We start from the raw sequence: 15,000 nt of genomic DNA, 5'->3' as shown, positions 1-15,000 counted from the left end.
TTTGTCTGTTTATCTATCTATCTATCTATCTATCTATCTATCTATCTATCTATCTATCTATCTATTTGTCTGTTTATCTATCTATCTATCTATCTATCTATCTATCTATCTATCTATCTATCTATCTATCTATCTATCTATTTGTCTGTTTATCTATCTATCTATCTATCTATCTATCTATCTATCTATCTATCTATCTATCTATCTATCTATTTGTCTGTTTATCTATCTATCTATCTATCTATCTATCTATCTATCTATCTATCTATCTATCTATCTATCTATCTATTTGTCTGTCTATCTGTCTGTCTGTCTATCTATCTATCTATCTATCTATCTATCTATCTATCTATCTATCTATCTATCTATTTGTCTGTCTGTCTATCTATCTATTTGTCTGTCTGTCTGTCTGTCTGTCTGTCTCTTTCTATCTTTCTATCTATCTATCTATCTATCTATCTATCTATCTATCTATCTATCTATCTATCTATCTATCTATCTATCTATTTGTCTGTCTATCTATCTGTCTGTCTATCTATCTATCTATCTATCTATCTATCTATCTATCTATCTATCTATCTATCTATCTATCTATCTATCTATCTATTTGTCTGTCTATCTATCTGTCTGTCTATCTATCTATCTATCTATCTATCTATCTATCTATTTGTCTGTCTGTCTGTCTGTCTGTCTGTCTGTCTGTCTGTCTGTCTGTCTCTTTCTATCTATCTATCTATCTATCTATCTATCTATCTATCTATCTATCTATCTATCTATCTATCTATCTATCTATCTATTTGTCTGTCTATCTATCTATCTATCTATCTATCTATCTATCTATCTATCTATCTTTTTGTCTGTCTATCTATCTGTCTGTCTATCTATCTATCTATCTATCTATCTATCTATCTATCTATCTATCTATCTATCTATCTATCTATTTGTCTGTCTATCTATCTGTCTATCTATCTATCTGTCTATCTATCTATCTATCTATCTATCTATCTATCTATCTATCTATCTATCTATCTATCTATCTATCTATCTATCTATCTATCTATCTATCTATCTATCTATCTATCTATTTGTCTGTCTGTCTGTCTGTCTGTCTGTCTGTCTGTCTGTCTCTTTCTATCTATCTATCTATCTATCTATCTATCTATCTATCTGTCTGTCTGTCTGTCTGTCTGTCTGTCTGTCTGTCTGTCTGTCTGTCTGTCTGTCTGTCTGTCTATCTATTTGTCTGTGTGTCTGTCTGTCTCTTTCTATCTATCTATCTATCTATTTGTCTGTTTATCTATCTATCTATCTATCTATCTATCTATCTATCTATCTATCTATCTATCTATCTATCTATCTATCTGTCTGTTTATCTATCTATCTATCTATCTATCTATCTATCTATCTATCTATCTATCTATCTATCTATCTATCTATCTATCTATCTATCTATCTATCTATCTATCTATCTATCTGTCTGTTTATCTATCTATCTATCTATCTATCTATCTATCTATCTATCTATCTATCTATCTATCTATCTATCTATCTATCTATCTATCTATCTATTTGTCTGTTTATCTATCTATCTATCTATCTATCTATCTATCTATCTATCTATCTATTTGTCTGTTTATCTATCTATCTATCTATCTATCTATCTATCTATCTATCTATCAGTCAAGTTTAGCGTTATCAGTTTGCCACATTCCCATTGGCTTGCTCTGTTTCCCCTCTCTCTCTCTCTCTCTCTCTCTCTCTCTCTCTCTCTCTCTCTCTCTCTCTCTCTCTCTCTCTCTCTCTCTCTCTCTCTCTCTCTCTCTCTCTCTCTCTCTCTCTATGTCTCTCTCTCTCTCTCTCTCTCTCTCTCTGTGTGTGTCTTTTCACACACGTTGCAGTGATTGGTGGGATTTGGCTGCCTGTGTGTTTTATCAATGATTCATGAAAGCGTGGACGTTCTGCCACAAACATGCTGTGTCACTCGCTCTGGCCTCCAGCCAACCGTACAGAGAGAGACATTCGCATGCACTCATTTACTAAAGGCGTGATAGTAATTAATATGTCATATCAATCAGAACCATTCTGCAGCAAGTCAGGGCATATATACAGTATATACACGAAAGAAACCAGTGGGTATATTAGATAACGTCTGTCATTCTGGATCAAAAGCCGCGTGGGTTTGAAACTTTCGTCAGACGTCCCAACCCTCTAGTCAAACACTGCAATCACACAATCCTGAGCAAAGGTTTGTCAAACGTTTCTGTGCGTAAAGAAATTCAATTAGTACAATAAATCGAGGGCACGTTTTCTCGTTTCCTGTCGAACTGGCCTGAAACTTTCCGAAGGTTTATCGGAAGACACTTAAAATTCTACATTTCAGCAGTAAAAGTCTCAGAGAGCCTCAGTTTTTCAGCTTAATGTGCAGAATGGTTAGATGTGTTTACGACCTGGCATGTCCCTGTTTCTGTTCGCTTTGATCACGCCGGCCGTCCTAGATTCAACGGAAATACTTATAGCTTTCTCAGAGTTGAGATTAATTTGGCATTAGATGGTATCGTTAGATTAGAAGCTGTTTAAACTTGGCATTTGTCATGTGATCTTCCTAAAGCCGCTCCAGGCTGTAATGTAAAGAGAAACTCACAACATGTTTTACATTTTAGATCTTCACTCGTAAATGAACTCTATTTACTCACTCAAGTTGTTGTTGTTATTTTTAATTTTTCCTGGAACACAAAAGGAGAAGTTTCGAGGAACGCTGGTGTTGGATTATACACTGTAAAAGTGAAACGACTGTGTCATTTATTTGAAGTGCAGTTTTATAAATCACGGTTTCCAGTTACGCCTGTTTTGTTCAGCTTGTCTACAGTACAAACACACACACTCCTAACACAAATTCTTCTAAATAAGATTACTGAACTTTTTTATCAGCTTCCATAGAGAAACATGCTCTGAAAGATCCATAATGTTGTTATTTTTAATATTAGTTTATTTTCATAAATATTAGGGGTTTTAATATTATTTATTCATACTATGTTTTTCCCAACTGCTCTAATAAAACCAATATCAGAGTTTTGCATTTATAAGAAAAGCTGACAGCAATTCGTGTCAATTTGGTAATTTTATTATTTATTGACATGGGAAATTGTAGGAAAAATGAAAGTGACCTAACAAGTTATTAGCTGAATACATTAATAAATGATAACTGACGGTGAACATGAGTAAATACAAACACACAACACAAAATAGAACCAAAAAGTGAAATATCTTCCAATCCTCTATGAGGTTGTGTCTCTTTTATTTGCTTCGGTAAAAGCCACTAAGTTTGTGATGGCCAAACGTATTGTGAATGGACAGATACTGTATGTGACCCTTCCTAAAGTTAAAAGGGATCAAAGTCATGGGATCGTTTTAATGTTCTGGTAACTGGGCATGTTTATGCATAAGCCTAAGAAATAACTGAAAACTCTTCATAAATTCAGTGACTTGTTTAGTGGAGAAGAAGAGAAAAGAATCCCTGACTCACACAAAGAAAACACATGATTGGTTGGAAAAAGTTACAATTTGAAAGTAAAAAAGTTTAAAAGGATATGAAGGAGCTGTTGTGAGTGTGTTGATGCTTGAGCTTCAGTCGTGATCAGGGGCTTTAAAACTATTTTGACAGTTACAGATTTAAAAACGAAAAGGTGTGAATAAAGAACCCTAAACTCGGACACATTGTAGCAGAGAGCGGTTCTTCAGGACCAGATGTTCTAAATACAACTGTTACTATGTGTCTTTTTAAGAGTGTAAATAACACTCCTATAGAAACAAAGAAATAAATAATTATTTCATTTAAATCATACACTCTTAAAAATAACTGTTCTTTATTGGCTTTATGTTCTTCACACTAAGGGTCCTTTAAGAACTGATCACTGAAAGGTTCTTCGGGGAAACAGAAGTGGTTCTTCTACGGCATTGCTGTGAAACCCTTTTGAACTTTTACTTTTAAGAGTGATAGCAAAAAGATGCCTTTATTTATAGCAAGTAAACTAAATTGAACATTGACTAACAAAACGTTTTTAGGTTTATCTCAACCCTATAATGCCTGAATTAATACATTTAAAAGCAGACAACAAATATATAATCATTCCCAGTCCTTTTAGTTTCAAACCTGATGTATTTGGAAAGACTTACACAACTGTGCTGAAATAAGTGACGGCAGTAGATATTCCAGAGGTTGGCTATGACTATAGTCATACTTTTGTCAGACAATTTTGAATTTATGTTATCCTTAAAAATCATCTTGCTAATAATAATAATACATTGACATATAAAGAGGAAAATCATGTAGAATTCTGAGTAAGGGTCAAAGGTCAAGCGCCCATTGGTGTGTAGATGTCACACCTTGAATGGTTAAAGATCTTTCCACTATATTGGATGTCAGGCATCAAAGGGTTAAGTGGAAATTCTACATGAATATTATTGATAATTTACCTTTTGTTTATGTCGAAATGAAGTACGTTAAGTAACATTTCGGCTTATGCCCAAAGAAGATATATTAAGAAAGAAAAAATTATTTTCTATAAATGTTTTTGTCCTTTTTAAGTTTTGTCAAAATTTAAGAATCAATTTGAACCAAATTCGGTAAATAATTTGAAAAAACCTAATGGAGTATAGTTGGTCCAGAGATGATTTATTATTATTAAATCTATAATCAGGGAGTGTCTCAATGTCTAAAATGATATTAATACACTGTACATATTTTCACACCATGCTAAATATTGAGTCAATACAAAGATATTTTTCGTAAAATCTACTTTTTGAAACTATGCTGTAGAAAAGATTACAGGAGAAGATTTCACGTGTAATTAATGTTTTACTGTTTTACTTGCAATTCATGAGTAAAAAATGTTTTTAGTATAAACACTCCATTTTGTATTTTAGTGTCAGAATAAAAGCACTGAAGAATGTATTGAATCGGTCATAATGACCCGCGCGAACATGCAGAAACACTGAAAACACACTCCCACACACACATCCCCACAGACCGAGACGTTGAGCAAAGACTCCCAGCATGATGGATCTGGGATTTGGGGGTTTCTAACTGTCTGTTTGTTTGCTTTTTTCCCAGCCATTCGTTTTGGTCGAATGCCTCAGGCGGAGAAGGAGAAGCTGTTGGCCGAGTTCTCGAGTGACGTGGACCACATGCACCCGGAGTCTGCGGATCTCAGAGCGCTGGCCCGACTCCTGTACGAGTCCTATCTGAAGTACTTCCCCCTGACCAAAGCCAAGGCCAGGGCCATTCTCTCAGGGAAGACCAGCGACAACGCTGTGAGTCTGGAGGCTTTAACTACATCTGATCTGTTGCATCATTTAACGAGGCCTTAGTAAGTCGTGATGTTGCTAGAACAGGTTTTCCTGCTTGAATGTTGATTATTCTCCTCATATTCTCCATTGTTGCGGCTCCTCTCTTCCCAGTCTGTCAGTAACGCTCTGTTTACTTCCTGTCTCTATGAAGCCCCTCCTTCTGAAAAGCACACTGTGCTCTGATTGGTCGGCTGGATCAGTGTGTTGTGATTGATCGAGCGCTTCAATTGTGTTTGTTAAATGTCCCGCCCCTTACCATAACCGCCAGTTTAACACAATGGCGCCACCAGGGGGTGGCCAGGGGTGGCCGTGGCCACCCTTGGCCGACTCCTGGCCACCCCACTGGCCACCCCGCTGGCCAGTATAAATTTTAGTAGCATCAGTTATGCATTTCATCCCTAATGCACAGCCAGGCAGGCCGCTCTAGACCTTCGATCACACACAGTAGCCAGTACTCCCCCGGGACCCCCGCCCATAGACTGTAAAAAAATAGCCCCCGCCCCTCCGTCAATGCCGCTGTTGCGCGCTCAGACAGCAACAGCTCTGCGCGTGCCCGTCAGTCAACAATTTCAAAAGAAGTTAAGAAGACGAAGAAGACTACCGCGTCAGTTTGGGTGACAAAGTCATCTGAAGTCATTCCATAGCTTAATGTGAGGGACTGAAGTCTATTTACATCATTTAAGTTTATGGAAACTCGTTTTCCCTCCTCTGTGGCGGTCAATCATTCTCCATTCAGTATTCAAACAGCGCGCGCGCCTCTGCCGGTTGGATGCACGGTAAAACTCTCTCCATTATGATATATTCACATTATAATGCATTATCTGTAGATAAAAGGTTGTGGATTTGCATAAAATGACTTTATTTTGTTGGGGTTTGTTGCTGTTTTTAAACGACTTACTACCGTGTGCTTGTTAGATCACACACATCACAAGGACTATGAATCGGCATCAAACACAATAACTGGAATTTAAAACTGTGAAACAAATGATCAATAAACTGTTGGATAGATAGACACTAGGATTTGTGTGCTCGACATTTCTTTGCTTTGTGCCGTGAACTTTTAAATGCTCACTTGTTCAGCGCAGCGCTGCACACTGTGACTCCATGTTGCTTTGAGCACATCATTCTGCACCCGCGATGCGCATACACGCTTTGTGCGCTCTGTTTTGAAGCATTTCATATTATCATGGTTTTGCGCACTGAAAGATTATTAAAAGCCTATATTTTATATACCTAGCCTGCTCAATACATTTAAAATAAGCATCATTATTTCTTTGTAGTGTAGGCTATATAAATATATACACTTCTGAATTCTTGACATTAATATATAAATATAATATATTTGTATCTGCTTTTCCCCAGTAACTGTTTTGTTTGCAATAAATGTACACCTTATGCCAAATATAATTGCAAAATAAAACAGAATTGTTGTGTAACTCAAAATGTTAACTGTACTGTTATTAGTCTAAGCATATTATATCATTTGTAACATTAAATATAACACAATAAACCATCATATAGTATATCAGTAGGAGTTTCCTTAAGTCTTTCTGATAGTTTTCTACAGGCCGGTTTACTACAACAGTAGAAAAAAATTCTGAAATTATGGTTTATAGTTTTGGTGTGCCACCCCAAGATTTTAAGTGGCCCCATCTGGCCACCCCTATGAAAAATTTCTGGAGGCGCCACTGGTTTAACACACTACTAACTCAACCAGGCCCCGCCCCTTTATTCTGCGCATGAATTATTCAAATGAGGAAGAAACTCGAGACTACACTGGAGGCGTTTCAGACGTTCCACTGACACTGATATAGAGAAGAACTGGAGCTGTACATGATCACACAGCAACATTACACACTAAACACAGATGAACATGGGAAACAGCAGAATTTGTGCTCTTTAAATGTTCAGCTCTTGACCTTTCACAGATGCAGACATTCAAAACCATGATCGGTCGCTCCCTCGCTGTCTAGACGCTCATGAAGTGCACTTGAAGCGAAACCTAGGCAGAAATTCAGGTTTCCGACGGGTGAAAACACAGATAATCTCATTCTCACGCAACACTTTCATCATATACAGTGTTGCTGTGCATGACCAATCATAACAGACATAACAGTTTCACTCTTAGATTATTTCAAGAACACTCCTAAAATAAAAGACTTATTCACTGGTTAATATTAAAATGTTGAGGTTAAAGCAAACATCTAAATTATTTATTATTAAATTATATGCATTGGCCCCGAAATGTATTTTGACACTTAAAAATATATCAATAACACTTGCATTAAATAATAATAATGAAATTATTTTAAAGAATATATTTGATATTTATTTTATTGGTAACACTTTACAATAAGGTTCATTAGTTAACATTAGTTAATGTATTAACTAACATGAACTAACAATGAGCAATACATTTGTTACAGTATTTATTAATATTTGTTAATGTTAATTAATAAAAATCCAGCTGTTCATTGTTTGTTCATGTTAGTTCACAGTGCATTAACTAATGTTAACAAGATTTTAATAAAGTTTTAGTAAATGGTGAAATTAACATGAACAAAGATTACTAAATGCTGTATAAGTGCAGTTCATCATTAGATCATGTTAACTAATGAACATTATTGTAAAGTGTTACCATTTTATTCATATAAACATAGCAATAATGATTATAGCCTCTCCACTGAGCATTTCTACTTTGTTGACAGAAATGTGTGTAAAAGCGACGGCATCACGTGTGTTTAACTGAGATATGAGCAAGGCTGTAGATGTGTGTTTAGACTAACGCTGAACGGTATCAGACATCTGCTCTCTGCAGAGCGAAACACTCAGACGACATTTTACACATATTTAAAGACAGACTGAGAGACATCAGAGTATTAATACACACTGACAGTCAAGGGTTTCGGATCGGGAAGATTATTCATGTTTTTAAAAGAAGTCTCTTCTGCTCACCAAGGCTGTGTTTATTTGATCAAAAATACAACTACAAAAAAAAAAAAACGGTAATATTGTTTAATATTATGACAATTTAAAATAACTGTTTTCTATGTGAATATACAGTAAAGTGTAATTTATTCCTGTGATCAAAGCTGAATTTACATCATCATTACTCCAGTCTTCAGAGTCACATGATCCTTCAGAAATCACTCTAATATGATGATCTGATGCTCAAGAAACATTTATGATTATTATCAGAGTTGAAAACAGTTTTGAACAATTTTTCTTTACTGCCCCCAAACTTTTGAACGGTAGTGTTTAATGTTATAAAATATTATATTTCAAATAAATGCGGTTCTTTAGAACTTTCTATTCATCAAAGAATCCTGAAAAATAAAGTGTATCAGTTTCGACAAAAATACGAACTGTTTTCAACACTGATAATAATGATAAATGTTTCTTGAGCATCAGATCATCATATTAGAGTGATTTCTGAAGGATCATGTGACACTGAAGACTGGAGTAATGATGCTGAACATTCAGCTTTGATCACAGGAATAAATTACACTTTACTGTATATTCACATTGAGAACAGCTGATTTACACTGGAATAATATTCCACAATATTACTGGGTTTTACATGTTCTAATACGAGAGTAAACACTGAGAGCTCACAGTCCTGTTGTATTAACTCCGGTCCTCAAGGGGCGCTAGAGGCTCCTTCATGGCGGCGTCCCAAATATCATAATCTCTTGAATAAGTACTTACTTTTGCAAGCGCTAAAAAGAAAGTTCTATATAATACAGTATACATATAGTACAGTAATTTCACATTCTTCTCATGTCACCTGCCGTATAGAGGGAAGTATGCGATTTTTCATGCATCAGCTGCACTGTAAAAAAAATTAGTGCAAATCGTTTCAAAGGAACACCTACACAGAGTTCTTGTTCAGTGCATCTACTGTAGATAAAACAAACTTGTTCAACAAGATACCTCTGACCTTGAGCTGAGAGAGAAAACCTTTAGTTTAGACGTTTCTCCAGGTGCGTTATAGCGCCCCTTGTGTTATGAATTGGAGTCTGACATGACACACAATTACTCATGATTACCTGCATGTTTTGAGCCTAAAAAGCACTTGAGAGAAACCTTGAGAAGTTCATATTCAACTAATGACAAGACATGCATTGTTATATTTTAAAGAGGAGCTGTTGTGCTTTTGTCCATCTCCATCTGTGTTTAGTGTGTGATGTTGCTGTTTGATCATGAAAAGCTCCAGTTCTTCTCTACATCAGAGTCAGTGTTTCTGAACGCCTGAAACGCCTCCAGTGTAGTCTCGAGTTTCTTCCTCATTATAATAATTCATGCGCAGAATAAAGGGGCGGGGCCTGGTTAGTTAGTTAGTAGTGTGTTAAACTGGTTGTTATGGTAAGGGGCGGGACATTTCCCAAACACACTCGAAGCGCTCGACCAATCACAACACACTGATCCAGCCGACCAATCAGAGCACAGTGTGCTTTTCAGAAGGAGGGGCTTCATAGAGACAGGAAGTAATCAGAGCGTTACTGACAGACTGGGAAGAGAGGAGCCGCAACAATGGAGAATATGAGGAGAATAATCAACATTCAAGCAGGAAAACCTGTTCTAGTAGAGCCTGAAACAACATCAAGACTTTGAAGAAGAGCCTTTCTTAAAGAGGCCATATTGTCATAATGTTTAGTCCCAGTCCAACACCATATTGAAGCATTTGGACTCGTTCATAGAAAATATGTTCTTGCACTGCACTGTTTACACACAGTAAAAAACGTTGGGTTACACATATTGGGTCATTATGTTGGGTTATTTTCCAAAAATGTTGGGTAATTTCTAGTAATAACCCAATGCATTGGGTTAAAATAACCCACAGTTGGCAAGGTGCTATACCACCCCATAGTTGGGTTACTCGTTGTTGTTTTTTAACCCAACATTATTAAGTGACCAGCTACATCTTTCTTAGTGGAAGCAAATTCAATCAATCAATCAATCAACACAAAATCAATCAAAAACAACTCAAGTTGTGCTTTACAGACCCAACCTTGCAAAACATATAGACAAACACACCATAAAACACTAAATAACCCACATGTTTAAGAACAGTTAAAAGCAGCGGAGAAGAGTTGGGTCTTAGATTAAACTGCTCATGACTTTCTTCACGTTCACAGCCTTTCGTGATCCACGACATGAAGTCCCTGATGGAAGGCGAGCACATGATCAACTCCCGGCAGATGCCGATGCAGGAACACCGGAGATCCGACATGGGAGTCTTTCACGAAGTGGAGCTGCGTTTCTTCCACAGCTGCCAGTCGAGATCGGCCGAAGCCGTCAGCGAAGTCACCGAGTTCGCCAAGAGCATCCCGGGCTTCGTGAACCTGGACCTGAACGACCAGGTGACGCTCCTGAAGTACGGCGTGATCGAGGTGATCATCATCATGATGGCGCCGCTCATGAACAAGGACGGCACGCTCATCTCCTACGGCCAGATCTTCATGACCCGCGAGTTCGTCAAGAGCTTGCGCAAACCCTTCTGCGAGATGATGGAGCCCAAGTTCGAGTTCTCCGTCAAGTTCAACATGCTGGAGTTGGACGACAGCGACATGGCGCTGTTCCTCGCCGTCATCATCCTGAGCGGAGGTGAAACACACACATCTCATACAGTCTAACCATCTCACCAAGAAGACCATAGCTTTAAAGGGATATGAAAATTAGCCCATGATTTACTCGCCCTCAAGTCTTCCTAGGTGTATATGACATTCTTCTTTCAGACGAATACAATCGGAGTTATATAAAAAAAAATGTCCTGGCTCTTCCAAGCTTTATAATGGCAGAGAATGGCATTATATTTTTTTGAAATCCATAAAATCTCATCCAGTTTAACCATCTAACCATAAAGATGATTCAAAGATAGCATTAACCTTCAGGTCCGACCACAAGCTCAGTGACTCAAACCAGGCTTAGATTCGCTACACTACACTGTAAAAAATGATATACAGCACTCTAAAATATGCTGGGTTGTTTTAACCCAACTTTGGGTCAAATATGGACAAACCCAAATGTTGGGTTAAAATGTAAAGTAAAAATCTAACCCAACGGCTGGGTTTGTCCATATTTGACCCAAAGCAGTTTTAACAACATGTGTTTTTACATTGCTTTAACTCATCAGAATATTTAAGTTAAGTAGTTTTCAACCTTTTTTTTAAGTTATGCAAGATTCAAGTCAGTTTAATGCAATTTAAGTTGAAATGACTTAACCCAAGTTCTGTACGTAAAAATACAAGGCAGCAACTTTTTTAAATTTACACAATTACTAACTGAAAATAAAATAAAAACAGAAATTATAACATGAAATCTAATTCAAAATATGAATGAAAACTATCATGATAAAAAATGTATAATATTAATTATAAATTTATATTAAATATTATTAATCAAAACTCATCTCAGTGTCTAAATAACACGGGGTCATGAAGAGAATGAATTTTTGATTTTCATTTAAATTTAATTATTTTATATTATATTAAAAAGATAAAGTATTTGAAATATGTTTTTATTATATTTTTCATTATAATTATTTTTAATTATTTAAAGTACAGAGAACATTTGTAAAGTAAAATTTCAAGCATTCATTGTGGTAGTTTTTTAGGATTACTAAAAATGAAATCATTGTGGATTCATATTTTCATTAAAATGTATATGGATAAAATGTAAATATGTGTAAAATGCATATTAAAATATGATGGACTGTAGACCCTGAAGCGAATCTTTGCATGAGCTTTATCCTGTTTAACCGAAGCGCTGTGTCCCTGTGCTAGATCGGCCCGGACTGCTGAACGTCAAGCCCATCGAGGATCTCCAGGAGACGGTTCTTCACTCTCTGGAGCTGCAGCTGAAGACCAACCATCCGGACTCTCTGCAGCTGTTCGCTAAAGTCCTGCAGAAGATGACGGACCTGCGCCAGCTGGTGACGGACCACGTGCAGCTGATCACACTCATGAAGGAGACCGAGGCGGACTGGTGCCTTCACCCGCTCCTGCAGGAGATCATCAGGGACCTGTACTAGTGGTCCTGGTCCTGGTCCTGATCCAGAGCCTGAGTCTGATCCTGAACTCCTGATCCTGGTCCTGGTTCTGATCCGGGTCGTGGTCCTGGTCCTGGTCTTGATCTTGGTCCTGAACTCGTTCCACAGACATTTGTTTCTGGCTTTCGAGACCAGCGAAACAGGGCAGTTCCACTGTGAAGATCTGCGTCAGCAAAGCCAAAGACATAGAAGTGACACTCCATATCTCACTGTTTTACCTGAAGACAGTGCTGTTCAAAAGTCTGAGACCGCACTGCAAGTCAGGGATTTATTCTCCTTTAAACCGGTAAAGATTCAAATAAAGCAAAAGTCAAAGTGACCCGAAGCCCTAAAATTATACTTTTTTTTTTTGTCCAGAAAGCTTATTTTATTTCATTTTGATAATATTTTTTTTTTAATTAAATTAGAAATTCAAGCATATTTCTCACATATTCTTTCGACTTTCAAATTCAAAATAACTCACCATTTCATGCATAACCCTTTTAATTCAGCTCTAAATATCTTAAATTGGGTGTCTTTGCCGAACTCTTGTGGGAAATAAATAATATATCATAGGACTCTAGATGGCCTTATAGCTCTATATGCAGTGAATGAGCTGTTCCTCTGGGTCCTGAAGTCAGGTTATCTTCAGTGTGCTTTCAGATACACACGTAGACATTATAAAATAATGTTTTAGTAAAGTTTGAGCATTTTTCATGTGTACTGAAGCATTCCTCACATTCCACTCATTCCTAAGGGGGTCAGATCGACCGTGAGGGAAGGATTTGTTACTTTTTTAAATTTCAAACACAAAACTTCTCGAATCCATTTTTAATAAAGTCATAGAGTCATGGACCCCCCCCCCCAAAAAAAAGATTCCGGGTCAAAATGAGCCGAGGGAAGGATGGTTTTAAAGAGGCTTTTTAGCTTCTGTTGAGGTTCAGACTGCTCAGGAGAATCTGACATGTTGATCCGCAGGTTCTGTCCGTCCAGAACTCGACAGCAGTTCTGCTGATCCTACAGAGAATGAGCAGCGAGATCTAGTGCTCTCAGACTTTTGGACCCTGGTCACTTTTGCCCATTATCATTAGCAATAAGACAGTTGACATTCACCAAATCTCCTGGAGTGCCACGCGTGTGTGTGTGTGTGTGTGTGTGTGTGTGTGTGTGTGTGTGTGTGTGTGTGTGTGTGTGCGCGTGCGTGTGTGTGTCGGACTGCACTGAAACTGACAGAGCTGAAAACACACTTTCTACTGTGACCAGATCGATCTGAATATAGTTTCCTCTTAAGCGCTGATGTTTGTCACAGTGACCGCTTCTTCGTCCAGCAAATAAAACACTTTCTTAGATTGGTTTCCAAAGATCTGCTCTATTTTTGCCTCAGATTCTGATCTTAACTAAAAGTTGCCTTTTACATTCACAAACAATTTGCTTAAACTGCGAATAACTTCTTTTTTTTGCTCTATCGTTCTCAGTCAGGATTGTATTGTGTGACACTTTACAGTAAGGTTTATTAGTTAACATTAGTTAACTACCTTAGTGAACATGAGCTAATAATGAACAACACTTCTACAGCATTTATCAATCTTAGCTAATATTAATTTCAACATTTTCTAATACTTTATTAAAATCAAAGGTTGTATTAGTTAACATTAGTTAATGCACTGTGAACTAACATGAACAAACAATGAACAGCTGTATTTTTATTAACTAACATTAACAAAGATTAATAAATACTGTAACAAAATGAATTGTTATTTCATGTTAGATAATACATTAACTAATGAACCTTATTGTAAAGTGTCTTACTTTTTTGTGTTTATAAATCATTCTAAAGCCTTAATTTTTTTTACATTGATTCACAAAATGTGTGTAAATATGAAACAAAGATTTTAAAAGGGAGAGTATTTCATACATTTTAAATGACATGTTAAACCGTTAAATGTCAAATGTATTTCAAAATGTAAATAAATATTTTCAAACTATGTCGTTCTCACTCTTCATACCTTTGATTGACATGCGATCAGGTCGTCGCACGCACAGCTCGTGACGTCATCGCTAATCGCGTGTGTGTGTCTGAACAGTGAACACACACACCCTGTGTGATTGCGACACGTGAACTTCTCTGAACCCGCTGCATAGATGCATATCTCCACTGACGAAATATGATTTCCAGCTGGACAGGACAGGAATATACTATTACATACTTCTTCCTTCGATATAAGAAGGCTTGAGCTGAACGTGTGTGTGAAATGAAGGAGCTTGAGGAGTAAAAGATGTTTGATCTGATGGTGTTTTCCAGAGGGAAGTGGAAGGATGTGATCCGTCATTAGTTTCCACTTTCACAATCTTCAGAACATTTTTAGAACAGAATCTGCTAGTTTAATATGACTGGTGAAAATGTGAAGGTTAAATCTATAAATTAAAGTGAAACCCAGCTAACAGGGACATTCGCTTTTCTCTAAACATCTACAGCATTCTGGGGGTTTTATTTCTCACTGATGTTTTACTTGGACATTGTTTAAATAAATGTATCAGAGAACATTTAAAAGTAACGTTCCCATGATTGTTTGCACAGTGGAATGTTTCCTTAATGTTGGCATAACCCCAAAAAATAAACTTTT

General features: G+C 36.9%; 1 protein-coding gene across 2 annotated transcripts in view; it reads left to right on the top strand.

The window, feature by feature from the left end:
* The window catches only part of pparg (peroxisome proliferator-activated receptor gamma), a 40,729-nt gene extending 27,492 nt beyond the window's left edge, over positions 1–13,237 (top strand). For both annotated transcript variants that reach the window (XM_081356947.1, XM_081356946.1), the window contains exons 5-7: positions 5,111–5,310; positions 10,485–10,953; positions 12,132–13,237. In XM_081356947.1, coding sequence (XP_081213073.1) covers positions 5,111–5,310; positions 10,485–10,953; positions 12,132–12,379 — 917 coding nt within the window. In that variant the 3' untranslated portion in view covers positions 12,380–13,237. The remainder of the gene's footprint in view (positions 1–5,110; positions 5,311–10,484; positions 10,954–12,131) is intronic.
* The last annotated feature ends 1,763 nt before the right edge of the window (positions 13,238–15,000 follow it).

This window comes from Scardinius erythrophthalmus (genome assembly GCF_964197995.2).
Source record: "Scardinius erythrophthalmus genome assembly, chromosome: 25".
Lineage (NCBI taxonomy): Eukaryota > Metazoa > Chordata > Actinopteri > Cypriniformes > Leuciscidae > Scardinius > Scardinius erythrophthalmus.
This window is presented reverse-complemented; position numbering and strand designations above follow the sequence as displayed.